The following is a 25,923-nucleotide window of genomic DNA, read 5'->3' on the forward strand; positions in this document are numbered from 1 at the left end:
CGATAGTGACCTTTGAACCCACTGTCCCGCAGGCTTTGGAGCAGCACTGTAAGGTCGAGGGAGGCTACAGCGGCATCCGAGATGTCTACGGGTCCACGCCGAACCACGACGACGTGCAGCAGAGCTTCTTCCTGGCTGAGACGCTCAAGTAAGAAGCAGAAGAAAACAAGCATTTGTTCCCCCCCCCCCCGCAATTAGAAGTCATAGAATCCTTCAAAAGTCCAAAGGGTTATTTTAAATAACTGATCCAAAATGGGACATCAAAAAAACATGAAAGGGACATTGTCCTAAAAGTGTTAAATATTGCAATGGCTCACAAGATGAACCCAAATGTCAAATTTAACAAAGGTGACCAGGAACATTCAATACTTTTCTTGGTCTGTCCTTTGTGTTTTATTTTTACACATTTGTAACATTCTTAAACTAGCTGGAGAACAAAAATTACAGCATTTAATTTTGGGGCATCCATGCAGCATTTTTTGGGGGGTGGGTAGGGGGGGGGACAATGACGTGTGAATATACAGGTAGCTTAAATATATTTGAGTACTGTATGGATATTGTGACAGTTAAAAATGACTTTGATGAGATACATACTTAACAATTGTGACACATCCATAACCGGTTATGCTGACGCTGCTTCCCCAGGTATCTGTATTTGCTATTCTCCGACGACGGCCAAGTCTCTTTGGAGCACTGGGTGTTCAACACGGAGGCTCACCCCTTGCCCGTCATTAGGAAGGAGCCACCAGAGCGGACCAACGAGGTGGAGTAGCAACGACTTTGGGGAACCTTGTATAACCCCTCTAAGGTTTGAATTTCTGCCGTCTTGATGATGACTTTTTTGACACTTCATTTAACTGGATCGGAGCAGACTCTCATCTTTTGCGTCTTCTCTTGGGTGTTTTTTTTTTTTTTTAATACTCAGATGTGGTCCTGTTGTTTTTCCTGGCTTCCACGATGACCTTTTACATAGAGCGTTGAAAGGCCAGGATTTTTTCTGACACCGTTTTAAGTGTGACGAAGATGGACGACATCCCTGTGCCACGTTGTCATTGACAGGGAAAGACTAATTTGGCCTTCATGGGACAGAGACAAGATGTTTCCACTCCCTGCTCAGTGGCATCACTTTCTGTGATCGTGTTTACAAGACGCAGTCGTCATCGTTCCAGCTTTTGTGTGTTTAAAAGCTTTGACTTCATCAGTTTCGATCCAACAGTGTAGCATTGGAAGGCACTTCGAAAGCAGATAGAAAAAGTTTGGAGGGCGGGTTGGGGCGGGGGGTCTTTTTGTCCTCACACGAAAGCATATCGATGAAATAATCGCACATCAGAACAGCTCTCACCCAGACCTTTAATTCGAGATATGACTTGATGCTAACAATGTAGCTTTGTGAGGCTAGTACTAGCACAGCATGAGGTTTGCCTCCAAACATTCTGCCTTTACAAGGGATACAAATGCCATTTTCTTTTGGGATTGTCAAGGGTTTGATAAAACTCATATTTAGTGAAAGAGGGGCCCTAAAATGAGCTTCTACCACTAACATGTTTGTAAAGGCAGAACTATTTTACTGGGACCTCTTGAGCAGCTGTTTCTACTGTTATGACCACACGGGGGGGTGACCGCTCGAGAAGACGTCGACAAGTCTTTGGACGTCTGTTGTTGCTTTTTATCATGTTCCATTGGGTTTTTTTTTAAGTGGGAAGCAAGCGGCTAACCGTCCAAATTGTTGATTTTGATGTTTTTCTTCAGCTACAGCATGAGAAAGGCTGTCGGCCCCCGTTCAAGTCATCGTCGCGTCGTTCTAGTTGTCGGCGGCGACTCTGCGCTTTTTAATGGATGCTTGTTGGGTCGGGAACCCGCGTCCCCGTAACCCCTCGCTCAAAAGCCACTCTTCATCTTGTGCCTTCGCTCCCAGGCTGCTCGCACAAACGAAACCGGGCGAGAAAAATGAACAATGTAGCTTTAAGATTGAAACGGGGGCAGTGAGCTGGTGTTTATCGCGTTGAACAGGATGTTCCAGACCCGCAAACAGTTAAAGGCTGCAACATAGAGACCATATCATTTTTAAAAAATATGTAATTATATCTAAACTTTAAACACTGAAATGTTTAAACAAATATCACTTCATCTTACGCAAGTGAGCTAGCTTAATGCTAACATATTCAGTGGTGCCTTGAGATGCAAGTTGATTTTGACCATGCTTGTATATGAAAACGTCTTTTCCTAATCAATTGAATTTCCCTATTTCAGCAAAAAAAGAACTTCCAAATTGTTTTTGAAAGATGTTTTTTAATGATAAATGTTGCGCTCAACCGTAACATTAAGTATGAATCCACAGTAAAAGCATCTGCTCTCTACATAACCTTCAAACATGGAAAGTGAGCACAAAACATGGCTGTACAGAATGTTTTGTCCATGCTGTTTTTTTCTTGTACTGTAGTTGGGTTTTTTTTGTTTTTTTGGGTGGGGGGCGGGGGTAGCCAAAAACTGCATTAGTGCCATTAGCTCATAATTGTCTTTCGCCATGGTGGAGATCTTAAGCGCACGTGTATCTTTTTTTCTTTCTTCTATCTCGAGACAAAGAATTGTCTAATTGACAACGCAGGTCTCGGAAACTTGTAAGTCAAGGCACTCGTATCTCAGGGTAGCACTAAATGGGAAACTTAGCATAGCTATTTTGGTCATTATAACCCTTCACACAACATACGGAGAAGTAACACATGCAAGTGAGGCCCTGGAAAACTCAAAACACCCAAATAAAATGTATTAATGGCATTCGTGTTTATTTTAATCAGTTTCTGCAAATAGCTACTTTAAATGAAACGAATTCTAAATTCAACCTTTCAAGGCCTTAAACGAGGTGGCAATGGTGAACCGCGATAGAACTGGTTTCACTGAACCAGAACAGGCGCACTCAAAGTGATTAATTGGTTATTGCCCCCTGCTGGTAAACATAAGTATTTCCCTTCACTGGATAAACTGCTGGCTGAGTTTCCTGTACTACACTGACACCTAGTGGTGCGGTGCCTCACTTACGACTTGCTTCAGACTGTCACTGCACTGTATTGCTGGACGTATTTTGGGGGACGGGGCTTCGGTTCCCAAATTCGCAACGCTCACTCTGCAGTCCGAATGAACTTCCCGATTTTATCCACTTGACGTTGGCATGTATTTTCTGTACAGCACTGACACCCAGTGGACGGGTGGCTCCATAGCAGCCAATTTCAGACAGATTTGAGTAAACAGAGTAAAGTAACATTTCTTGCAGGTATGGTCTATTTTTGTTTTACTTTTTGACTCACAGTTGATTTGATCACATTGGCAGTCTTCACATTTGGGCAAGTCAACATACAACAAAGTGATCATTTGAAAGTGGACAATTAATCGAGGACAATTTGTGATTGTTTTTGATTGTCATGTTTGATTGTGTTAATTTATTATTATTATTATTGTGACTGTGTACGTTTTTTTCGGGGAAAGATGAGAGTGGCGAAGAAGAATCAAGTTGGGTGGAACAAAAACAGCAAAGAGAAAAATGACATGGCAGGACAATGTGTGTGAATGTACCAGCCAATGTGAAGTGAATTCAGTTTCACACCCTTTTTTTGTTTGTTTGTTCGTTTTGGGGCTTTTTCTCTGTTTTGTTATTTTAAGACTTTTTATTATTTTGGGTCATTTTTGTTGTTTTTGAAATGTGGTTCTTTTTGGTCTTTTCTGCCTTGTAACTTTTTATTGTCATGTTTTATTTTTGTCTTTAATTTTTTTTCATGTGTTAGGTTCTTTTTGTCCGTTTGTGTGTGTGTGTGTGTGTCCATTTTAGTTGTATTTTGGTTTTTATGTTCCATTTTTTTGTTTTTTTTAGTCCCGTTTTTGTGTATTCTGTTTGTCCGTTGCTCATCTTATCATTCCTCTTTATGTTAATTTTTATTTCCAGCCCTTTTTATTTTGATGTTTTTTTCCCTCCATTTTGGGGGGGTCCTGTCTGTTTTTAATTTGTTTTGTTTTTACTTTTTCATTTTTTGTCATCATGGGGATAACATGATGACACTTTGTTGTCTTCCTGCTTTTATTTTTCTCTTTCTCAGGTTTCTTTCCTCAGAACTTTCTCACCCCCAACCCCTTCGTAACCCAAATGTCATATAATCATAATTTATGGCCGTATGTCCATAAAGTAACGAGAAAAAACTTTTACGACAAACATGCTGGGAGAGTTGACATTTTCAACTGGAACTTTTGTTTCCTTTTGTTTGGTTTTGTTTTTAGCGTTGCTAACTTTTCTCCAAATAAGGTTTCAAGACAGGGTTAGGGTTTCAAAGTAAGGTTTTAGGGCAGGATTGGGGTTTAAAAACTGTTTTAAATGGAAGTCTCAACTGGATTATGTCTTCAAATTACAGTTTTCATCCTGGATTAGGGCTTCAAGGCAGGCATACGTTTTCGAGTGTTGGTTCCAAATAAGGATTTTTGAGCCATGTGTAATGTTTCTAGACAGGGTTGGGTTTTAAAACTGCGATCCACTTTCGAAAGAGGATTATAGACTGTATTATGTTTTTAAAACAGGGATCAAGTTTCAAACGTTGATTAGAATTTTAAAATGGAATTGACATTTGAAGACGGAGGAAAGTGTTTTAAGACTGTGATAGGGTTTACGATTAGGGTTTCAAGACAGAAGTAAGGTTTCAATTGGGATTTTGTGCAAGGAAGGAGAAAATTTGTGTGTGTTTCCAATTGCTAATTTCAACATGCGATTTTCAACATTTGAAGTAATTAGAATCGTTTGTCACATAACGTTGGAATTTGTTCACGTTGACTTGCACCATCGGCAAAATGAGGAAACCTTTATCATTTTTGTTTGCGGGCGGTGTGAAACAAATGACGTTTGACTCTTTTGATCTAAATGATGAAATCAAGTTTACAATTAATTGATTGAGACAAATGTGCACTTTTAGATGTTTTCGGAAAAGGCGCATCCAAAATATTTGACGTCTTTTCTTTGAATTGTGTTCGACGAGCGACTCGTATCGTGTTTAATATTCGGAATCTGTGACAGCAATCTTGGGATGTGAACATTAGCAGAGAATCATTCTATTTTTTGGGGGGTGTGTTGATGCAATATTTTCATTTGTTGACAAATGTTTTATGATTGTGTTTAAAAAAAAAAAGAGCCAATGGCCATTTCTATCAAGATTTGTGGATTCAAAATGAGATTAACTCGCTGCAGACTTTTTAAGAAATTATATTTGTTACACTTCTATAATCAACAATAAAAAAAGAGATTTTATTATTTTGTGCCGTTTCGTGTATTTTTTTTTATCCATTTAGTCCTACCACAAATATGAAAAATGTATTACAAAGAATCCTTGCATACTCGCTGAGATTTTTGGGGGGGGGCGGTTTGGGGGTGCAATTCCTGTTTTTTATGGTCGTTAATAACGTAGTTTCCAATATTTGTGTGAAAGATTCGCGAGCTGGCCGAGTCCCACTTCCGCGCGAATGACGAGGTTTTTCTGTGCTCATTTGTGTAATGTGACCTTCTCACCACCAGGTGGTAGCAAGGAAGCGCAAGATGAGGAACCACAAGGTTTCCTTTTATGCTCACTTTCGTTCATTGCAGATTTTGTGAATTGGTTTGTCCGTTAGGGTTTCAAGACAGGATGAGGGTCTTTAAAAACAGGGTTAGGGTTTAAAACCTCTGTTAAAGTTTCAAGACGGGGGTTTGGGTTTCAGTACAGTGAATTTTGGGGTTAAAACCCGAAATTAGGGTTCCCAGTGATGGTTGGGGTTTCAAGCAAGGGTTCAACTTTCAAATTAGGATAAATGAGAGTTGGGTTTTTACATGTAGGGTTTCAAACTTGGTTCCAAAACGGTAAGTTTCGGGTTTTGTTGGCATACGAATGAAGAAGCAGATATATACTTTTTTTTTCCCCCTGTTCATTAACCCTGACCATGTGGGCGTCAACATTAGAAATTTCAAAACATCTCTTGAAAATGTTGTAGCATCAGTCTTGTCGCGTTCTTTTGTTTGTTTGTTTTTCCAACGTTCTAACACGCTTACATGACTTTTGTTTTCTGCATGCCAGACGGACCCACGCACGTAGCGACTTAGTGAAATATTCCATTTGGAGCCGAAAAGTATTTTTGTTGTCTGTCGGCATTTTTATTGGCAAAATATCCCACTTACAAAGGTCCCCTGTTGTTCGCAGTGGGGGATGCAGACTGGCCAAAAATTAGTGCATGATTGACGGGCCAATATAAATGCATTTGAAGGGAATGTCATGAAGACACCAAGAAGACATTCACTACTAAGTGTGGAGGATAAAGAATATATACCTGTGAGTGTTGTCATATTGCATTTCTAAATGTGTTCAATTAGCCGTTGTATTAATGGACCGAAATACAATAGTGGCTGACTGAGCAAAAATTCAAATTGACTGAAAGTGGCTTTACTGATGCTAATGCTAACATTTTTGGTGCCTTTTTTCCCCTGACAAGAAATGAGTTTCAAAGAGAGAGGCTGCAACATCAACAGGAGCGAACATCTCCCAGCACGCTTCACGGCGTTGGAGCTTGATATATTCGCTGATAGGTAGCGACATCACCACATTTCCCTTGGCGACACACACACATGCACACACACAATTGTAACGAGCGCTGTGTTGTGACAGGCACGCCATCAGGCAACAAAAAGTGAGCGATGTCATTACGATGCACGCCATGTGAAGACTTAACACCTTCTCCTTCGGGTCCGCTCCCGCGCTGTTTCTGAATGAGCAGCGAGAGCTTCCCTCTCTTTTGAGAAAAGGTCTGATATTTCTAGACCAGAAAGTCTGTGTGCTAAGTAAAGTAATGGCGTGCCTGGCTTGAAAATGTTTTATGTGCTTCTGGGATGTGACATGGATGTTGATGCATTTTGCTGCACCTTGGTCCTACCGATTACAAACTTTTAAAACGTGACAGTGGAGAAAGATGTGCCCGTTAAAAAAAAACATTTAAATGCATTGCGTTTAGAATAAAAGGAATAAGTAATTGAAATCTTGAATACATTCTCAACGTATTTTAAAATATAAGCTGGTGATTTTTTTAATGAATTAACAAAAGGCGGGAAAACATTGTACGGACTTTCTAGATTGTTTATTTTGCTAATCAATATAAAATAATTTACTTATCTCAATATGTTATCGTCATCACCAATATGGCTCGTTTGTTCTTGGGGAGGAGTTTCGGTTCGATTGACACTCATTTGTGTAATTGTCCGTGAACGCATCGCCGCTTGTCCCACTGCCCCTGAACGCAGTACAGACTGTTGAGGTGATCCATGGCAACAGGGGCGCACCAGCAGCCGAGCTCCGGAGGCTGACGGGGAAGCTGAGGTTGCGGGCGGGGGGGCTGCCGCTGCGTCCGTTCGTCCCTCCGGCGTACACGTCTCCGACCCGCCAGTCTCGCGCGTGCTCAAACGCACCTCCATGTAACCGCGGAGCAGTGAGGGGAGGACCAATCCGCAGCGACGGCTCCTCATTTGGGCTCCAAGGTGACCGACCGGGGAGGGGGGGACCCAGACGGCAGCCTGACTTGCGCTGCACGTCAGCGGCAGGTGAAGCCGCCCGTACCCCGACCTCGGGGCGCTAGCGGCGGCGTCGTTCATGATGCCCGCCACTGACATCTCCGGAGCTTAAATTTCCGCTCGTCACTTTTTCTTTTCCGCGTCAAGACCTGAAGCAAAATGGGACATTTTTTAAACGGCTTGCTGCGTCATGTTTTTCGCCAGGTTTGGGTAAAAAAAATAAGTCTCCTTTTTTTTTCTTAATTATTAAAGACCACATCACCATCAAGCATTTGAAGCATCATCGTGAAGATGGCGACTGGGTCGGGATGGCAGCAGTATTACTGCCCTGCCGCTCAGGGGAAATACACTTCATCGTCAACGTCGTCCACGTCCACAACCTCCTTCCAGTCCGGCCTGGCCATGGAATATACCCAAGACCTGCACCTCAAAATGAGCAAGAAGATCGCCCAGCTGACCAAGGTAAGGCACAGATGTGTGGAGGCCTTTTTGCATCCCCGAGTAGCGATGCCACACACCGCTGCTTTCAACTCTTTCCCCCCAGACTCCGTTCAGGAGTGTGCAAATATTAGGTTTGCACCCTCGGCGTTGTGAATTTCTCATAGATACCACAACAATTCGCATTTACCTCCAATTCGTACAGTCCTCAAATTAAATCGGAGTTGGTGACGTAAATTTGCATCGATGGCACCGTGTGCTTAACTGAGTTTTAAACACGAGAACGCGTCCGATTTTAGCCAAGTGCTCGTACATTTTGATGGTTTGAATGCACGCTAAATTTGAGAGCAGCCTCACGTGTTGCTGTCAACGCCGCCAAACGGCACATGTGCACGCACGAACGCCTTGGGGGCAAACAATCCTTAAATTAGGCGATTCTTAAAGGAAGTATGGTGTTGGCAGTCTGTCGCTCCAGAGTGAGCGATGTGTGCTGCCCGAAGGTGAAAACGTTTTGTCGGGATGCTGCATCCATCAGCGAGTCACATGCATGGTCATTAGCCACAACATTACACATCACATCAGTCACTAATCAGACATAGCAACAATGGGTTGACATTTTCTTGCATGTTCATTTTGATATTTTGGAAGCAGCGGAGGCAACTTTGCTCGTGGGATGAATTCTGTCAAATTTCACCCATTTTTCACATTTAACAGCAATCAAAATAACCACACCATCCTTCTTTCATCATGAAATTTGACAATTATTCCGAACAAAAACATACACACAAATATGTGAACTGTCTGTTACCACCACATTTTCATGTTTCTGAAGAAATATGTATTTGAATGGTCACGGAGAAATTGCCAAACAGTCAAGTCATCTTTCCCCATTGAAATGAATGCCAATGCCATTAATCTGTTCCGCCTCCCCAAAAAAACGTTTTGCGATGTGTAGTAAAATTCAAGCCCGCATAATAAAGTCACTGATAAAAAACAAAAACAAAACACTGATTAGGTAAAATGCAAAACATTAATATAAATAATTAAACTGCACATTTTGATTAATTCATTGCAACTCCTTCTGGTGTATGTGACTTTGCCACTGGGAGGCAGTATAATACGATATGTAGACGAAAGTAGGTTTGAATACACGTGTGTCACTCTTTGTTTGATGTTAAGTTTGACAGTAAACTAAATAGCAACTCAACTTTTAATCGCTGCAAGGACTGCTTGTTCATTCCGGTTAGGGGGCTGTATGTGTATGTATATATTATGTGTATATGGATAATGTGTATATGCCAATATTTCACGCCTCTGCTTACTGACTCTAACCTTTCAAGGTTAGTCCAAAACCTCCAGCCTTGCCTTGGGGGAGGTCTGGGCTTTGATCCCCAACAACAAATGACAAGATACTTGGCAGGTTGGAACTCACGGAGGATTTGAGTGTGTCATTATCAAGCCGGGGGTCTGGCGGCGTCTCACACGCTCACACACGCTTGCTGTTGGAGGCACAGGACACTTGAATCGGAATAGCGGAGGCTGCCAGACCAGGTGGCGTCGTTGAAATTTGAATGCGCTGCTTTTAAAATGTGGCACCAAGTATGTACAAAAACAATCAACATTAAGCAAAGTGGAAGGAAAACATTTATCATTGGTTTTCTGTTGCGTTAGCAAAACTGGTGCATTCTGAATGTGAGTTACCAAGTATGCCTACCGTATTCTTGCGTCTCATCCTTCCCTATTTCCCCTTTAAGAGGCAGACGTATGAGAGCAAGTAAATGCGCCCCCTAATGGCTGTGATTAATATAGCATTTGACATCAGCACATTCTGATTGGATGCACAATGCTGGTTTGAGATTAGTTTGTTATAAAGGATCAAATGCAAAATCCGTAATATACATTTGACTTAAAAATATGTTTCTTAATTATAATGTACTTAGTCATAATCCAAAAAAAAAGATAATTAGTTGGCTTATTTCATTACTGGGAAAATGAATTTGTGAATACGGAATGAACATGTGGACAGATTGGGAAGGTGATGGAATGGAATAGAAATATATTGAATGATATCGAAGGATGTGGAATGCTATGGGTGAAAAATGTGGAATTTTGGTATTTGGGGAATTTTTGGCTGAAAATTGTTCCCACGGTGAATTGAATAAGCTGAAGATTTTTAAATTTGAATGATGTGAATTTGTCATTGGGAATGAATGGGGATTTTTTTGGGGGGGTGACAAATGTGGAATTGTGGGAAAAATGAGAATTTTGAGAAATTTTTGGCCGACCTCATACACCTCCACAGAGCAGGAAGTGATGTCACAACTGTCCAAAGGCAACCGCATATTTCGGCCCTCCTTGCATTTCCATTGCGCCGGCTTTCTAATCTCTATAAAACTCCATTCTGGGAGAATGAAAAGCCAGAGGAGATTACGGGTTGAGTGTCTACCTGTGTGTGCGCGCGCGCGTGTGTGTGTGTTGCATTTTATTAACCTCTGCAGGAAGGATCTCCCTCTTCGCTCATTGTCACAATTCTTTGTCAGATTTCATTAAGATACTGCCGCTGTGCATGTGCGTTGGCACCCACATCGATGCTGAAACGCTCACGCTCACATCGAGTGGCGAGCATGATTTGATGGGTCATTGTAACATCTCTTTCTTTTGATTGGCTAACCAGAAATCAGTTCATCAGCCAACCAGATTGCAAAACTCCCTTGAGCGGTTGTCTCCCGTTACCATGGAGATGCAGTCAAGTTATACCTGAATGTCGACGGAAGCACAGAATACGGAAGAGGAGACACTGATATTATGTCAGCGAGCTTTGCGGCCAACGCGTGAAGGATGTCACTGCAAAATGGTGGCAGAGCATGACTCAGCATTCCTTCCGGCTATTTGAAATGTCGATAGTTTCTGCACTCCATACACGACTGTCGCTTTTGCCTTGTATTGAATTCAGCGCATAGCATAGCATTTTCACACTGTATTTTGCTCATCCGTTCCGTCAAGAAGTTGGATTTAGCATCTTTAGCATTTTCACCGCATTCAGCTCAGCAGTTTAATCAAGAATGTTGAATTTATAGAGTATCTGTATCGTGTACTTAGAAGTTGAATGTCTGTGTTCAGCTTAGCAGTTGAATTTAGCATGAACGTTAGCATTTTAGCCCTTTTCCTTTAGCCCAAATTAGGCGTCGTTTGAGTCTTTGTCCGCTTTATTGGTGCCGCAGCGCTCTAACGAGTCCGTCAAAGTAGAATATGCAACAACAAAAGAGTGCCACAGTTTCCATGACAACATACCCCCCCCCCCCCCCCCCCCCGCCCCAAAAGTGTTCTACTTGCTGGGAGACAAATGCTCTCAAAAGGCAACACGCATGAAGACCGAGCACGACGCTAATATGCTGAGCCGAACACGACTATCTGGAGCACGTTGCTCTAATTATGAGAAAAGTTGCAGGACGTGTTACTTTTTTGTACTTCTAGTTTTTGAAGTTTAAAAAATAAGTTTCCTCCAGAAGTTTCAAGTTTTGGGGTAAAAATTCCAGTGGCTGGAAATTCACCGCGAAATATTACAGGGACTTCGAGCCACTCCACAATTTTATTTTTCATATGCTACGTTGATGGGATGGCTAATTATAACCTATAGCTGAAAAAGGAAAACCCTGAACGGGTGAATTTGTGATTGGCAAAAATGCTTTTGACTAAAATAGTCATAAAATAAAATTTAAAAAAGCACTTAGGCGACATGGCGACCTGTCATGTGACCCAACGCCCCCACCCGCCCGCCTCCCCAGAGAGTGCAGCAGGTTTATCTCAGGCTGACGTTTTGTTCACTGACGAAATGCAGCATATGATGACACACAAAACACGAAGGCTGCAGGCTACACGCTGCCAACGTAAACTGATGGCAGCGCTAATGGGAGTCAGCGCTGCGCGCCCTGTGTGCGCGCGCCTTCCCAAGCTGTGTGCGGTTCTTCCTCCCCGCGTTGATCGTCATCTCATTCATGCCGGGCGGCACAGTGCCCTCGTGGTTGGTATGTCTGCCTCACAATCAAAAGTTCCGCGTTCCAATCCCCAGCCTTCCACTGCCGTGCGTTTCGCTTCTCGTCCACGTTTTCCAGCACGCCGCGCTGCTCTCCACGTCGAGTCGGACGTTCTCGTATTGTCATTCCCGGTGTAACTAATGTAGTGTCCCGCGGTCCTCCGTGCATAACGGCGTTTTCCTACGGGGCAGGCGGTGTATGACATCAGGCCGAGGGTGGATTAGAGATTTGTAGCTTTGAGCAGCACGCCGCTGGTGACTCATCTGACCTGATTCTGCATAGCAGCAATAGCGCAGAGGCAGAAGCAAAATCAGCCACTCGGGCAGAAAAAAAAGGGGGGGGGGACGACGACAACAAAGGCCATGAAACACACTTGCATGGTGGATGTGTGACCATATGCTGAATGTTCTGATGTGTTACTCGCTGCATCCACAAATGATAGACGTAGAGTCTATCTAAGGCACCGGTGTCAAACTTGAGGCACCGGGGCCTGATCTGGCCCATCATGTCATTCTTTTTGTTGCCCGTGACTGAAAATCGTCTGTCAACTTGCATGATGCTTGCTAAAATTTGTTGTGTACATGTAATAGTGCGATGAGATGTAGTTTCACTGTCATTAACGGCCTTCCGAGGAAAGACATAACTCCAAAGTGGCCCGCCACAAAAATGAATTTGACACTCCTGGTGTGAGGCACAAACTGTAGATAAAATACATGTATGACATTCCAGGAAAAAAAAATCTCTCATTTTGTTTCCAAAATTCCCCCCTCCCCCTAAAGAATCAAGCTGAAATTGTTAATAAGACTGCAAAATCTCATATTTTTGGAATGTGCTGTTTTACCTGGACACTGTTCTCAGAATGTATGGTGGTCCTATGGGGACAAGAGACAAACATGCTTGCCAAGTGCTACATTCATTGTCCAAAGAGAACGCAAGTTGACTACATGGAGCTGGAAGCAAAAAGGCTCAGGTTCAATCCCATTTGGAGTCTTTTTGACCGTTCCAGGTCACCATATTTCTTGCTCACTCATTTCAGAGTGACACAGACTGTTCCTAATTTTGGTCCTCATCGTGTCCATACGACCATGGCGGACAGGGACTCTTAAACAGACCATCATGACCAAATGATCTGCTTCAGAGTTATGCTTATGTTTGTCGCATGATAATATTTTGGGTCAGTAGTTTTTGTGGGGGGGGGGGGGGGGGGGTGTGGACTGGTTTATTCTTTCGTTGCTTTATTGGTTTGTGGGTTGGCTCGTGCATTTTGTTAACTGTTAACTCAGATGATTTATTTCATTTGTGGTAGTTATATAGTAAGCCACTTTGGTCTTGATTTAGCTCATGGTTACAGCTCCAACATGACCACCAAAATGGCCGCGGCAATGGCTTGCCACCGAACGTGCTCTTTGTCACGAATGCCTCGCTTTCACTTCGCCCGACGTCCACTTCATCAAGCACTTCCCTCCTTACGCAGGCGGCTATGTCCAGTTGCCATGGAAACCCAGTCGGATAGATGTATGTGTGTGAGAGTGTGAAAGAGAAAGTATCATCTTTTGCTCTCCTGCCTTACCTGTCTGTGGTGCAGGTAATTACAGTCTTCCCACTCAGTTCTAAAAATATTCCGAGCCTCTGGAGGCAGGCAGCGGGCCAAATGTTCCAGATGGACTTTTATCAGCTTTGGAAAACATCGAAAAGGAAAGAAAACTTTTGAAGTGTTGGACACTGGACAGTATTATCACGTGTTCTCACTTGAGCTTAGCAAGGGTGCTAAATATTTCTCTTGTTGGCCGAGGTGGCTGTTTTTCTTTTGGCGGGGGGCTATTACTTTGTTGAACAGTCCGCTTTCGAATTTTGTGGCTAGGCTACTAAAATAGTATTTGTTAGCTTGGTTTACTCAAGCATAGGCCTTGTTAGCTTGTTCTTTGGTTGGATACGTGTTCGTTAGTTTGGTCTTTGACATATTTAGTGAGTTATATCGTTCAAAGCCAAGTGAAAACATCCTGATGTCTGTATCGCTCCAGCTAATTGTGCTTGTTGTGTGCGTGTGTAAGTCAAGCTAGCAGTGGCGTGAAATTAGAAAGTCAAGCACACATCGTCTTGCTCCGTTAAACACGGCCGCGGCTGCCGCTTTTCTTTTCTTCCCTCTCCCGAGCCGCTCCATTCCCAAGCGCATCCGTGCAGAGACATGCCCACCCGCTTCCGTCTCCCTGATTAGCTAGCGCCGCTAGCGGATTAAAATGTGATCACCACGCGCAACGGTCGCAAATTCATCTTCGGGGGACGAGAGTGGAAATCACCGAGCGCATACAGTGAAACTAAATTATCTTCCACAGAGCTAATAGAATTATTAACGAAAATGATTTGTCAATTTCATGTCTTTTTCGGGTTGGGGGCTTTTTCGTGAATTTTAATAACCTTGGTCTAATGAAAGTCTGTTAGCGAAAGGCTGGCATCAAATTGAAAACACCAGTGACTAACGTACAGTAAGTTAAAGGAAATAAGCATAGATGGTACGATGATTATAATAGCGGTTATTCAAACGGCGCAGCAATGCTTACAAACAGAGCATCCAACAATCTGCGATGTAAGTGGGTGCAAAATTGCGGGGGTTCAACTGGATTCTGATATACTGAATTATTGAATAACTTTTGCCTTCATCCCAACACACACTCAGCTTTCTTTCTCACGATCCGGAGCAGGGAATCTCCTCACCGTGCCATTCGGACTTGTGTGTTCCCCGGCGTTATTTCTGGGGTGGACGTAAGGGTCAAAATGATGCCGGTGGTAGCTTTTTTTTTATTTTTATCGACGGGCTAAAAATGTCTTTGGTTCATGTTTAATTCAATCCCCCCCGCCCCCCGAGAACAACAGTTGCATCTGTTTCACCAATGTATTTTTTTTCCATGAAAATATTTTCTTTTTGTTTCACACAAAAATAATTTAAAAAACAACAACTTTTGACGTTTCTATATTTTTCCCTGTTTAATCCCTGTACATGTTCCGCCCATGTATGTCAATTCTGCTCGCGCAGGTGATCTACGCACTCAACACCAAGAACGACGAGCACGAGGCGGCCATCGCCACCCTGAAGGAGGCCCATGAGGAGGAAGTGCAGCAGATCCTCTCTGAGACCAGGGAGAAAATTTTACAGGTAGGTCCACACCTCTACATTCAAAAAAGCAGATGTCATCAGATCATTCCCACCATGCACTTAGTTAGGTTGGTGATTAAGAATAACGCCTTAGCATGTTGTTTTTTTTTAGTATTCTTTGAGTCTCATGCAACCCCAGTTTACTTACCTGTTGGTCTGTCTGCTAGGCAGCAAAAATCCTAAATTTATCACTCTCTTGACTGGTTAATTACTCCCAGGGGTCTCTCTACCTGTTTTGATAGCAATGGCTGCCCATTTAGGTCGCAAAAATGCATAAATTGACATCAATTGTATGGTTACTCATTCAGTTGGACATTACAGCAAACCTTTGTATGCCTTACTTCAAAAAGTGGATTCCTGCTTGCTTACTGTTTCATTCCCGATGGCTGCTCGTTTAGGCAGCAAACAGCCCGATTTCATTTTGCCCTCTGCTTTGGTGCCTTCATTGCTTCCAGTCATACCGGTAGCAGGACACAACACTTTTTAAAAATAAAGATGTACGTTTGAGAAGTGAATGAATTTATGTCCCGTTTCATTTCCTTTGGCAGCCCGTTAAGGCAATAATGAGACGAAAGTCATTCCAATATGCATCCATTGCTTCAAAACGTAGCCCTACGCAACACAGCCTTTTTGATACAAGCATGTTAAATTGAGCAATGAATCGGTGAGACTCCTGTTTCCATCCCTGTGGCTGCCCATCTAGGCAGAAAGCAGCTCGATTTCATATCATAAGCCAGCCATCGTTTCAAGACGCAGCCTTACGCAACACAGACTTACTGATACAAACATGTTAGATTGAGCAATGAATCAGTAAGATTCCTGTTTCCATCCCTGTGGCTACCCATCTAGGCGGAAAACAGCTAGAATTCATAGCACGGCGCAGGCATTGCTCCAAGACGCAGCCCTACGCAACACAGACTTACTGATACAAACATGTTAGATTGACCAATGAATCAGTTGAATTCCTGTTTCTATGCCTTTGGCCACCCGTTTAGGCAGCAAACGGCCTGCTGCTCCAATCCAAATCCATTATGCCTCCCCTGCATTTTGAACAAACGGTCAAGGTGGTTGTTTCCAGTCAAAATATTGTTTCTTTATTGTTTTATTGTATCCCCTCTGCAGTACAAGAGCAAGATCAGTGACGAGATGGACTTAAAGAGACGCATCCAGTCCCTGGAGGAGTCCATGGAGTTGCATGAGCGGATGAAGAGGCAGGCACTGGCTGAGTTTGATAACTACCGGCAGAGGGTGGAGGACCTGCAGCTGTGCACCGAGGCTCAGGTAGATCCAGTAGTTGTGAATATTTCAAAGCCCGTCTCGGCTTTTCCTCACTCGAGAAGTTAACTTGTGACTTTGCCCCTCAGCACACTCAACGGGTGGTGTCAATGTCGCGCGAGGTGGAGGACATGCGGCGTTCCTTCGAGGAGAAGCTGCGCACCTTCGGCCAGGCGCAGGCGCAGTTTGAGCAGGAGAAGAAGGTGGCGCTAGAGGAGCTGAAGGGCCAACACCGACAGGAGGTCCAGGAGCTGCTCCGCAGCCACCAGAGCCACAATGCCAACTACAGCAAAGACCAAGAGAAGCTGGGCCAGCTCCACAAAGCCGAGGTGCGCCGCAAAAACTCTAATCTAAGCTGGAGGAGGGAACTCCGACTGATTCTGTTTTGGTTGTTTCAGGTGGATTCTCTGACGGAGCGAGTGGAAGAACTCAAGCAGGACAAGAAGAGACTGGTGGAAGAGTATGAGGCCAAACTCAGCAAGGTACCGACCGGTTTGACCTTTCTGAGACCTCAAACATGTTTTACGATCATTACAGTGTTTTTTTTCCCCCCCCCCCAAGGCTCAAGCCTTCTACGAACGTGAACTAGAGGCCATGAAGCGGACGCAGCAGCTGACGGCCGACAACCTCTTGGCGTGGAAGCGCACCGAGGCCGAGCTGCGGCGCGAGTTTCAGACGCAGGAGGCGGCGCTGCAGAAGACTCTGGGCAAACTCCGGACCGAGTTGGCTCGCGTCACCGATGAGGCCCGCGAAAACCGCGAGCGCTCGCACAAGCTGCAGGCCTCGCTCGCCACCTCCGAGAACGCCGTCAAGGTATGATCATGCTTTTATTCAACGTCATTATAGTTAATACAGAAATGATGCCTGAAAAAAAAAACAAATTAATGAAATAAAATATGTAAGTAAAAAAAATAATAAAAATCAAAAATATTACCGTATTGGCCCGAATATAAGACGCTGTTTTTTGCATTGAAATAAGACTGAAAAAGTGGGGGTCGTCTTATATTCGGGGTCTACACATTATACCCATTCACGACGCTAGATGGCGCCAGATATCATTGAAGCGAATGCTGAACTTGACTCCCCAGGCCAAAGTGAAACCCTGTCATGAAGAATAAAAATAAAAATAGCGGCAGCACGAAGAAGAAAAATAAAAAAATAGCGGTACGAAAGAAAAGAGAAGAAAATAATAGAAGAGATAACAGAAAATGGAGAAACGTAGCGACAATCTGGAGAAAAGTGGGTCAAAGATCGGCCAGGTTAACCGGCAGCTGAGGAGAAGTTATGATGTCATTTACTTTTCAAAAACCAGAAACCATTCATTTACATCATGATTGCACTTTAGTTAACATGTTTAAATGTTCAGATATTAAGTTTTGAATGAGGCAAAGTAACATGCTTTTTCTCTCAAATATATTGTTATAATCATTTGTTTCAGATGTACTGAAATTATTTTCTGTATAAAAAATTATTTGGTGTTCAAAAAGTCTTTTTTTCAAACTTGAGTCTTGAAAAAGGGGGTCGTCTTATAATCGGGGCTGTTTTATATTCGGGCCAATACGGTAATTTAATAGTTATTAGACTTGTTATAGACGTGTCAGGCGTGTATTCATTCAAACGTGTGCGCACGGCCGCTTCCTCAGGAGCTGAGCAAGCAGCTGGAAGAGGTGACGCAGAATTCCGAGATCGTGGAAATCCGCCAAAAGGAGGCCGAGTGCGAGCTGGAGGCGGCCCGGGATCGAGTTCAGCAGCAGGCCACTGAGATCCTCCTCAAAGCCAGTAAGCCACTCCATGACCCCAGCCCCCCCCCCCCCCCCCCCAAAAAAAATGGGGAGCACCCGGGTTGGCAGCCACGTTGTTAGTGCGAGCGGAGCTCGACCGTGAGGTCGTGTGAACTGCCGTCAGGTCAGATCAGCAGCCTGCAGGCAACCCAGATGACGCAGGAGGCGGCCGTGCGCGACCTGGACAACGAGCGCAGCCGTCTGAAAGACAAGGTGCTCAGGCTGGAGGAGGAGCGAGAGGCGCTTCACCGGCAGAGCCAAGCGCTGGACGAGAGGCACAAGCAGCAGCTGCAGTCACTACACAAGGTAGAGGACCACAGAAAGTAGACACGCTGCAGTTTGACTACAAGGAGTGAAAAAAAGAATCAAATTGCAATTTTTATCTTCTTTTTCTCTCCCCTCAATATTGCAAAGTTGCGAAATTGAATAATGGCGAAAATAGTGAGAAGCCGCAGTGACAGAGTGTCAATAAGTGTATTTGCCAGTCTTGAGGAAAAACAACTCCTTGGAAAAGGTCGCATGAAGAGCCGGCGGCGCGTGCCCGATGTTGAATGTCAAGTATGGCGGCTTCATGTCGCCTTTGTCGGCCCACCGGCGCTGACATTTGCCGCCGCGTTGTCTTCTGGGAGGCGCTGACGGAAGGCTACAATTCATGGAAATGAGCGCAGATTGAGCTTGGAAAGCACTGCAAAACATTGGGTGAAACTTCGAAAATTCTTGGAACGGTGCCGCCGCTTTTATGCAAGGGGCCACTTTGATCCGAGCCGTTTTTGTCGGGCTTGTGTAAGATTTGCTTCAAAAATGTTAGTACAGAGTTAACCTTGGGCGATGAGCCACGTGCTGCTTCACCAAGACATACGTCAAAGGACTGGTGAATCCTCAGAATCTGATCGCCCTGGTGCTCTGACTAAACCTCAAAACAGCAAACATACAATCGTTTCCAGTGGCTGCGACTACCCTTGAGCCGCATGCTGCTTCACCAAGACAACAAGTCATTGGGAAGGACACAGCCGAGAAAAGGCGTGAGACGCTTTCTGAATCCGCGCCGGCTCATTTGTAATCGCTGTCAATATGGCAGAGTGATGCAGCATATGGCGCCGAGTGTCAGCGCGTGTGTGTGTGTTTTGGCAGACGCTACGTGAGGAGAAGGCGACTCACGAAAAGGACATGAGCGGCCTGCGAGCTCGCTACGAGGAAGAGAGCAGCCAAACTAAGGAGAACCAGGCCCGGGTTCTGGACGACATGGCCAAAAAGCATCGGGCCGCACTGGAGAACGCGCTCAGTGGAGCAGAGAAGGACAATAACAGACTCTTGGCGGTGAGTGCACCCCCCCCCCCCCTCCTTAACGCTGTAGCTCGTTGTCATGGCGACCAACACATTCTTATAAATGCAGATAGAAATTATCCGCAAGTAAATGCAGCCATAGACAGTTGCGGCGCACTTTGACCTGTGAGAGAAAATCGTAGTCTCGCAACTAAACTCGGGCCGTGGGAACATGAGTTGTTCTTCACAGAGGAGGAAGAATATATGACTTTGCGATGGGGGCTTGCGACTGGGTGTCAAGGAGGCATTCAACAGAGGGAGGCGTCTACAGCCCACCCCCGTCACTCCCCATCCATAAAAAGGTCAAGAGCCCCTCAACTTCCTGTCAACAATCATTTTTTAAGTGGCATCAAGACTGTGGCTAGCATGATTCTGGCCACTGAGCATCCAGTACATGTAGTGCACGTACTTAGAGATGAATATTTGAAGCTACTTAGCATCAGTGGGGTCGTGTACTTGCATTAAAATCCAACATGTGAGTTATTCATGCTGATGCTTTTAAGCCGCTTGCGTCCTACATACACTACGTGTTATGTCATCATCATCGGCACCACATGTACACATGGGTATAGCACGGATATAGGACGCCGTGTTCGGTGCGCAGGGCTTTGAAAGGATGTGTTTAAATTGGGCGATCAAGCCTCGGTTATGGTTCCAAATAAGGTTAGGGTTTTTAGTTAGGGTTCCAAACAAGGGTCGGGCTTTGAATATAGAGTTTCAAACACAGGTGGTGTTTTCAAGTCTGCGTTGGGGTTTTAATTTCAAATTAAATTCTTGAAAATTTTGAAGCCTGTGTTGGAATTTCAAACATAAGGGTTGTGGTTTGAATAATTTGTTTTTTAAAGCCTGGGTTGGGTTGAAGAGTCAAAGTCTATGTTCAGGTTTGAAAACTGTGTTGATGTTCCTATTCATATTTCAAACAAGGGTATAAATTTTGGTTTTAAAATTGTGTTTTAAATCAAGGTTAGGATTTAAGATGGGGTTCATGTTTTAGACAACAGTTTGGGATTCAGGGTAGGGCTTTGAAATGAGGGTTTCAGTTCTGGGCTCGTATTTCAAACCAGGGTTGTAGATCTGATTTAGGATTTCATATGAAGGTTTTACGATTGCGTTAGGATACAAAATCATTCAAATCCCCGCAGACCCATCATGGAAGCCGATTCGTACGACGAGAGGGTCCAACAAGCGTCCGTGCGGTTTTCCGGCCGCGCTTTTCCACTCGAACGATCCCGCTCGTTAGCCCGAACCCAAAATAAACCTGGAGCCACGTGGCACATTCGGCAAATGACGGTGTGAGCGGCACACAAGATCCAAAGTGACACATGGCGTCGCTTCCATTTGGTAGCAGCTTTTTACATTTCACTCAAATCCTCGTGTGTTTGTGTGCGTACGTGCAGGAGCTGGAGCAGCAGTTTGAACGAGAGCGCCACACGCTGGAGGAGCAGAGGAGTGCTCTGCTTCAGCAGCTGGAGCAGCTGAGAGAGGAAATGAGCTCAAAGCTCGACGCCGCCGACCACGAGGTGAACAGAAATGACGATTTTTCAAGCCTGGGTTTCAAGCAAGGCTGAAAACTTCGATTAGGGTTTCAAGACAAGGTTATGGTTCCAGGCCTCGGTCAGGGTTCTAAACAAGGGTTACAGATTCAAATTAAGGTTTCAAATTGGCGTTTAGGGGAAAACAAGGGTTCATTGGGGCTTCGAGTAAGCGCAGGGATTAAAAAACTAAACAAAATTGCCACAATTTTAAAGTTGGGTTTCAAGATTTTGTCAGGGTTTCAAACAGCAGTTAGAGATTCAAATTGAGGTTTCATGAAATGAGGGTTTCAAGTCTTGGCTATGAGTTCAATCAAGGGATAGGGTTTTAAAATAGGGTCTTAAGTCTAGGTTTATGTTTCAAGACTTGGTCAGGGTTTCAAGCAAGATTTACAGATTCAAATTAGGGCTTCCAGACAGGGTTTGGGGTTTAATTGGGGTTTCAAGCCTGGGTCCGGGTTTCAAGTCAAGGTTAGGTGTTGAAGACGTGGACATGATTTTGAATTAAGAATTTTGGATTCAAATTAGGGTGTCAAGACAGAGATTTCAAGCAAGGGTTCCCAGCCAGGGGGTTAGGGTTCTAAATTAAGATTTTACTGTAAATCTCTGTCGGGGTTTTAAATTTGGCGGCTAAAACTGGGTTAGTGCTTCAAGCCTGGTTTTAAGATTGGAGTTACGGTTTTAAGCAACGGTTTTAAGTGCATTCCTCATGAATTTTCCTCGCGACTCCTGCGTCAGGTGCGACGTCTGCAGGAGGAGGTGAAGCGTGGCGAGAGGGAGATGGGCGCGGCCGAGGGCCAGATGGCCACCATGAAACAGGCGCGGGACAAACTGCTGGAGGAGCTGGACGCCACCAGGGGGCGACTGCGGGAAACCAGCAACCTGCTCACCGCCTTGCAGGTGCCCGCCAATCTTCGCGCCTTGCAAACCACATTCAGGGACAAATACCAAGGTTACAGTGTGTGTGTGTGTGTGTGTGTGTGCGTGTGCGTGTGTGTGTGGCGCAGGCCGAGCTCGAGGTCCAAACACGCCAACATGAAGCTAAAGTCATCAGCACCAAAGAGGAAGAAAAACATAAGATGGATAAAATGGCTTTGGAGCTGGAATTGAAGTGGACGGAGACCCTCAGGTGACGCACGGGCACACGCCATGTATATGTGAGCACGGAAGCGGGTGGCACGGAAATGGCAGTTGGGAAATGACTTTTTCTGAATTAAAAAAAATAATAATCTTTTGGAGAGGTGGCAAATGTCAGCCTTAGCAAAAAGCAAAAATGTGACTGAAAAAAAATGTGACTGAAAAAAAACGTGCCGTAAGAGATGATTGGATGGATGGCTCAGATTCGTGATCAATGAATGGATTGTTGGATGATGGCTTGATGGCTGACGGATCGATACAAGGCCGAATGTTGGAGCAGTGGATGTATGACATATGGATACATTGTTGAATGGATGACTAATGGATGGACGCAGTGGATAGGTCAGTGGATGCCCATTGGAAGGAGGGTGAGCTAGGTTGTTGGATGGATGGATGGATGCTTAGATCAATGATGCATGGAAGGACGGATGGATGTAGGGAGGGATGCATGGATGTCCATTGGATACATTGCTAGTCGGATGGAGAGTTTGATAGCTTGTTGCATGGATGGATGATACAGTCGATGGATGGATCAATGATGGATGACATTTGGATACATTGATGGATGGATGGCTGCTTGGATGGATGGATCAAAGATGGATGGACGCATTCATGAGGGTTAGATGATGTGTGGGATGGATCGGTGGATGACTATTGGAAGGAGGGTGAGCTAGGTTGTTGGATGAATGGATGATTAGATCAATAATGGCTGGAAGGGTGGATGGAGGGATGCGTGGATGTCCATTGGATACATTGCTAGTCCGATCGAAAGTTTGATAGCTTGATGTATGGATGGATGATACAGTCAATGGATGGATCAATGATAGATGACGGATGGATGGCTGGTTGGATGACCGTCGGATGGAGGTTTTCGATTGTTGTGCTGACGTCGTGTTTCATTTTTCAGGCAGGAATGCAAGAAGCTGCGCGAAGAGCTACGCGAGGCACACGAGGCGGACAAAGCGACCGCCTTGAGCCAGCTGGCCCAAAACAAGGACCAGGAGATGAGCAACTCCCGAGACAGCTGGCAAAGGAAAGTGGACGACCTGCTGGAACAGGTGCGCCCCGTCGTCTCTTCCACCACCGTTCTCTTTTTATGACGGGACAGTTTAAATTTGCGCTGCAACAAGAGCTGTGATCGGCGGTCCCGTGCCGATATTACTTTTTATAGATCAGCGTGAACTGCAGACGGCCTTGAAAAATTAACGTGCACCTGCAATTTGCCGGCCGATAGAGCAGATTTAATCACACCAGAGCGGGACACAAAAATAATTTCAAAAATCAATATGGCGGAAAAAAGACGGGATGGCAAAACGACAAGAGCGAGGAGCTTCCTTCTTTGTTTTACTGCGCCGCTAAAGGCCGCCCGCCGTCCGACGCGTGACGAATGCGGCCCCTTTTTTCGCCACGCTGTCAGCGAGGCGTCAAGCCGCCGCTTTTATGCAAAGCGCCTTGAGGACGCGCCGCTTTGATTCGAAGCCTTTCAAAAGCTCACTTTTTGACATGCGCGGCGCCAAATTAGACTGCTGCAAATTTGCCTGTGGCCTTTAAAGTTGAATACTCGTCCGCGACTGCCTCATATGTTGCGCACGGGGTGTCAAACTCATTTTCACTGCGGTCAACGTTGTAGTTAGTTTCCCTCAGAGGGCCGTTATTACGGTCTAATCACTTAATCGTATTTTTTAGGGTGCACAACTCTCCCTGCATTTTATTGCGATGCTTTATATATTATTTTAATATCCGTTGCTAGATGCTATTCATTAGCCCTTCTGGTGTTGTCCATCGGTCATTAGCATTAAGCTTAACAAACCTGATGAAGGTAAACCCATGTGCATGTTTTAAATATACAGTGGAATTGCCTTTGTTTGATGTTTACTTTGACAGTAGACTTTCTTTTTTTGAGGGGGGGGTCAAACAATTTAAACCGTTTTTATGCGTCCTCTGTATTGCAACATTGTCACCTATTGAGGGTGGGTCTGTACGTGTACATGTCTGAGCGACCCCGTTGGACGCATCGCATTGTCTGTATGGCGGATGCTAACGCTAGCCCTCCTTTTAACCCTGTGTGTGACTCACATCTTAGTCACGGCACATTCTCCAAATTTGGGGCAGAAGCGATTGAGCGAGCGAGTGTGTGTGTGTGTGTGTGTGTGTGTGTGCCTGCCCCGCCAGGTCCTCTATGGCCAACTGAGAGGTGCAAAGCGTTCTGCTGGGGGCCAAAAGCGGCGCTTCAAGGACTACAGCAGGGACCTCCTAAAGCGAGCCAACATCAACCCCACGCAGCTTGAAACACTTGCACTCAACAGACCAACCTGGCAGATCACTTGTGCTACTGCAATCTCTGAAATACACAAAATTAACCAAGCCAGACGAACCGAGAAACGCATTCAACGACACCAGCGGGCAGCTGGTACCCCCCTGGTATCCGGTTTCCCTTGCTCCATCTGTGGTCGAGTCTGCGGCTCAAGAATCGGTCTCTATGCCCACGAGAAGTGGCACCAGCGACTTGGGTGACCCTGCCAGGAGTGCGGGACTCCTGCCGACATAGCTCTAGGGGTCATGGAGACGCGCAAAGTGCCTCACCACGATAAGGTGGTGATCCCATCGAGGCACACACACACACACTCCGGACGGTAAACCGCAATCGTCGGAGCATCCCCCTTGCGGTCGAAAGGATAATAAACGAAATAGAAAAAATCTATGCATAGCTTCGTGGAACGTCCGCACACTGCTGGACCTGGCTGAAACTCCTGACAGGCCCCACCGGAGGACAGCACTTGTGGCCACAGAGCTCGCGAGGTATAACATCGATATCGCAGCTCTCAGCGAGACCAGGATACATGGAGAGGACTCCCTGACAGAAGTTGGTGCAGGGTATACCTTCTTCTGGAAAGGGGTCCCTGAAGGCACCCGTCGAAACCATGGAGTTGGCTTTGCTGTGAAGTCCCAACTGCTGAAGCGCATCCCAGAATCCCCCACCGGCATCAATGAAAGGCTGATGACATGGCGCATTCCCCTGGCAAAGGGACGCTTCGCCACACTCATCAGTGCCTACGCACCTACTCTGAATGCCGAGCAGAATATAAAGGAGGATTTCTACAGAACTCTGGACACCATCCTGCAGCAAACACCGGCTATGGACAAGCTCATAGTCATGGGAGATTTCAATGCTAGGGTGGGCACGGAACACCTGGTATGGAGTAAAGTTATTGGCCAGCATGGAGTGGGAAAAATGAACAACAACGGCCTTCGGCTCCTCTCTCTCTGTGCAGAACATCAGTTGGTCATCACTAACACCATTTTCCAAATGAAGAACAGGTTTAAGACCACCTGGCAGCATCCCCGCTCCAAACACTGGCATCTCCTGGACTATGTGATTGTCCGTCAAAAGGACATACGGGATGTCCTCATCACCCGTGTCATGCGCGGAGCTGAGTGTTGGACTGACCATCTCATGGTCAGATCCAAACTCCTCATGAGCATTCAACCCCGTCATCCAAGGACAGCTCCCAACAAAAGGCTCAACTGTGCAGCATTGAACAACCCCACCACCAGAGCCAACCTCCGGCGACTCCTTGCTGAAAACCTTGACAAGATCCCGGAGGAATCAAGTGACTGGCCAGCTCTGCACCAGGCTATCCAGAGCACAGCTTCGGAGGTGCTTGGCCAGTCAAGGAGACGCCACCAGGATTGG

At 45.2% G+C, this 25,923-nt stretch overlaps 2 protein-coding genes across 3 annotated transcripts in view; both read left to right on the forward strand.

The window, feature by feature from the left end:
* LOC147187875 (mannosyl-oligosaccharide 1,2-alpha-mannosidase IA-like) overlaps positions 1–1,275 on the forward strand; it is a 55,085-nt gene extending 53,810 nt beyond the window's left edge. Inside the window, exons 11-12 of the mRNA XM_086100252.1 lie at positions 33–148; positions 646–1,275. Of these exons, the coding sequence (XP_085956378.1) occupies positions 33–148; positions 646–772 (243 nt within the window). The 3' untranslated portion in view covers positions 773–1,275. The remainder of the gene's footprint in view (positions 1–32; positions 149–645) is intronic.
* Positions 1,276–7,388: 6,113 nt separating this feature from the next.
* Positions 7,389–25,923, forward strand: part of LOC147187876 (protein FAM184A-like) — a 34,195-nt gene continuing 15,660 nt past the window's right edge. Inside the window, exons 1-14 of one of the 2 annotated variants that reach the window (XM_086100561.1) lie at positions 7,389–7,525; positions 7,811–8,020; positions 15,062–15,181; positions 16,304–16,462; positions 16,546–16,785; positions 16,855–16,938; positions 17,018–17,269; positions 18,100–18,235; positions 18,362–18,543; positions 19,369–19,554; positions 20,958–21,080; positions 21,831–21,992; positions 22,100–22,221; positions 23,137–23,287. In XM_086100561.1, coding sequence (XP_085956687.1) covers positions 7,850–8,020; positions 15,062–15,181; positions 16,304–16,462; positions 16,546–16,785; positions 16,855–16,938; positions 17,018–17,269; positions 18,100–18,235; positions 18,362–18,543; positions 19,369–19,554; positions 20,958–21,080; positions 21,831–21,992; positions 22,100–22,221; positions 23,137–23,287 — 2,088 coding nt within the window. In that variant the 5' untranslated portion in view covers positions 7,389–7,525; positions 7,811–7,849. Of the gene's footprint in view, positions 7,526–7,622; positions 8,021–15,061; positions 15,182–16,303; positions 16,463–16,545; positions 16,786–16,854; positions 16,939–17,017; positions 17,270–18,099; positions 18,236–18,361; positions 18,544–19,368; positions 19,555–20,957; positions 21,081–21,830; positions 21,993–22,099; positions 22,222–23,136; positions 23,288–25,923 lie in introns of those variants that run through there. The other variant, XM_086100562.1, reaches the window with a different exon arrangement.

This window comes from Hippocampus guttulatus, chromosome 20 (genome assembly GCF_054856545.1).
Source record: "Hippocampus guttulatus isolate MCC_2025c chromosome 20, RoL_Hgut_1.0, whole genome shotgun sequence".
Taxonomy (NCBI): domain Eukaryota; kingdom Metazoa; phylum Chordata; class Actinopteri; order Syngnathiformes; family Syngnathidae; genus Hippocampus; species Hippocampus guttulatus.